The sequence below is a fragment of the Anneissia japonica genome, unplaced genomic scaffold (assembly GCF_011630105.1).
Source record: "Anneissia japonica isolate Jap-2015-1 unplaced genomic scaffold, ASM1163010v1 scaffold101097_len3630_cov122, whole genome shotgun sequence".
In the NCBI taxonomy this organism is placed as follows: Eukaryota; Metazoa; Echinodermata; class Crinoidea; order Comatulida; family Comatulidae; genus Anneissia; species Anneissia japonica.
Genome location: NW_022687242.1, coordinates 1 through 1,953, shown reverse-complemented (window position 1 = coordinate 1,953; position 1,953 = coordinate 1). Strand labels below are relative to the sequence as shown.

The following is a 1,953-nucleotide window of genomic DNA, read 5'->3' as shown; positions in this document are numbered from 1 at the left end:
TAGTTAATCTTAAGTACCTTTAAATTTATTCTATATTATTTATTTATATTAATCCACCATCCCGTATCCAAAGAGGCTATACAATGCACATCTATCCAGCACACAGAAGTATAGTCCTATAGTCGGATAGACTTAGGATAAATGTGAATTTTCTTCAGAAAGCTGTTGACTGGAAACCTTCCTGAATTAAAAAGGAAGAAGAATTACTACTCTTTTGGTTTCTCTATTTTCTTGACTTGAATCAGAAGAACAGTTTGATTTGCTGTAACAAATACCGGTACCAAGTGCAACCAGACGATTGCAAGTGGAAGCGATTTTGGACATCTTCATGAACTGAACTTTGTTACCGTATATCATTGGAACTCGCTGTTTTGTCGTATATTCTGAACTCTATTTTTGTTGGACTTCTTGTATTTATTATTATTATTTTCCTTTCTACAAGCGTACGCTGCATTGCCGACGGTCTCACGTGAGTAGTTTGTTAGGTTAGGTTAGGTCCAATTTATAAGTCCCTATTTGTAATCCCCATTGCCCAATAAATCATTATTAAGTATATAACTAGAAAAGGTTCCTCTTGTTTTATTTGTGGCCATATATGTGAACATCTACCGACTGAGCCTGCGCATAACCCCCCCATTCGAAAACTTCGAAGCAAAAAAATTTAGGCTAGACTTATGCTTATGCTGTCACGGTTAACGTGTATTCGGGAATCTAAAAAGCAATATTTTTCAGTGGGCGTGGCCACCAAAAATAAATTCAACTCCCCCTATATGTAAACATGGAACCCGAGCCCCCACGACAAATTAAGTGACGGATTCGCTTACTTCAAGTAGTGGACACCCGCTGCATAAAATTTTTTTATGTAGCGGGTGTCCACTACTTGAAGTAAGCGAATCCGTCACTTAATTCGCCGTGGGGGCTCGGGTTCCAGTTACAATTCAATGAGAAAATGCAATTCGTGAGAAAATACTCCGGCACAAAAGTTGACATCAACCTTCCTGAAGCAGAGATTTCGATGAACATGAAGATGTTCCGAGCTCAAAGAAACCTCTACATATCTGGATTTGCAGTCCTTCTGCTGTGGGTGTTGAATAGAATAAGCACGTTGATCTCCATTGAAGCCACTCTCACAGCCTCGAATGGAGCCTCTCTAAAGCAGGCCCGTGGGGCCTCTGAGCAGGTCCAGAAACTGATGAAAGAAATAGAAGAATTGCAAAAGGATGGCAAGCGTAAATTGTCGCGTTCCAATTCAATGGCGGATATTCCAATTCAATGGCTGAAATCTACTAAAGAAGAGGTTAATCACTACCCTATTAAGATAGGTGGCAATCCCTTTCACATGACAAATATATACATGATGCTCTACATAAACTAGTCTCATGATGAGGCTTATGGAGTAGGGTTTTGTCATGAGAAAAAAATCTGGAATCTGACAGGATTTGAACACAGGCGTCTGGGATTGGAAGGCACGCATCTTAACCACCAACATATTACAATCCACTCCAAAAATTTTGGAGGATGAAGTTACTTATCAACCACCAATAAGCTCTACCGAAAAACCATAAATTTTGTGACATGAAACTTTCGCGAATTTATTACATCGGCCATTTTTGCGACATTAAAGTTTCGCAAATGGCAAAAGAAAGGTTCAAAGAATAGAAGGAATGCAAATATTTATATATTTACTAATTGGCGAGGAAAATATTTGTTCTAATTGTCAGTTGAGAAACCTAACATAATCTAGAAAGTATATTTAATTAAACTTTAGCTCAACGCAGACAGCGTTGCTGTAAAGTAATAATAATAATAATAATAATAAAACAATAATAATAATAATAAAAACAATAATAATAATAATAATAAAACAATAATAATAAATATAATAATAATAAAAACAATATAAATAAATTTAAAGGTACTTAAGATTAACTAAAAAAATATACAAAAATACAC

At 35.9% G+C, this 1,953-nt stretch overlaps 1 protein-coding gene across 1 annotated transcript; it reads left to right on the top strand.

Moving 5' to 3' along the window:
* Positions 1–861: 861 nt before the first annotated feature.
* On the top strand, positions 862–1,850 carry LOC117118477 (B-cell receptor-associated protein 31-like). The gene has a single exon (XM_033263076.1). It carries the CDS (start codon positions 950–952, stop codon positions 1,373–1,375), a length of 426 nt encoding a protein of 141 aa, XP_033118967.1. The 5' UTR covers positions 862–949; the 3' UTR covers positions 1,376–1,850.
* Positions 1,851–1,953: the final 103 nt, after the last annotated feature.

What these genes read in the sequence shown, in the direction of transcription:
- LOC117118477 (XM_033263076.1), top strand. Translation starts at nt 950, where the DNA reads ATGCAATTCGTGAGAAAATACTCCGGCACAAAAGTTGACATCAACCTT.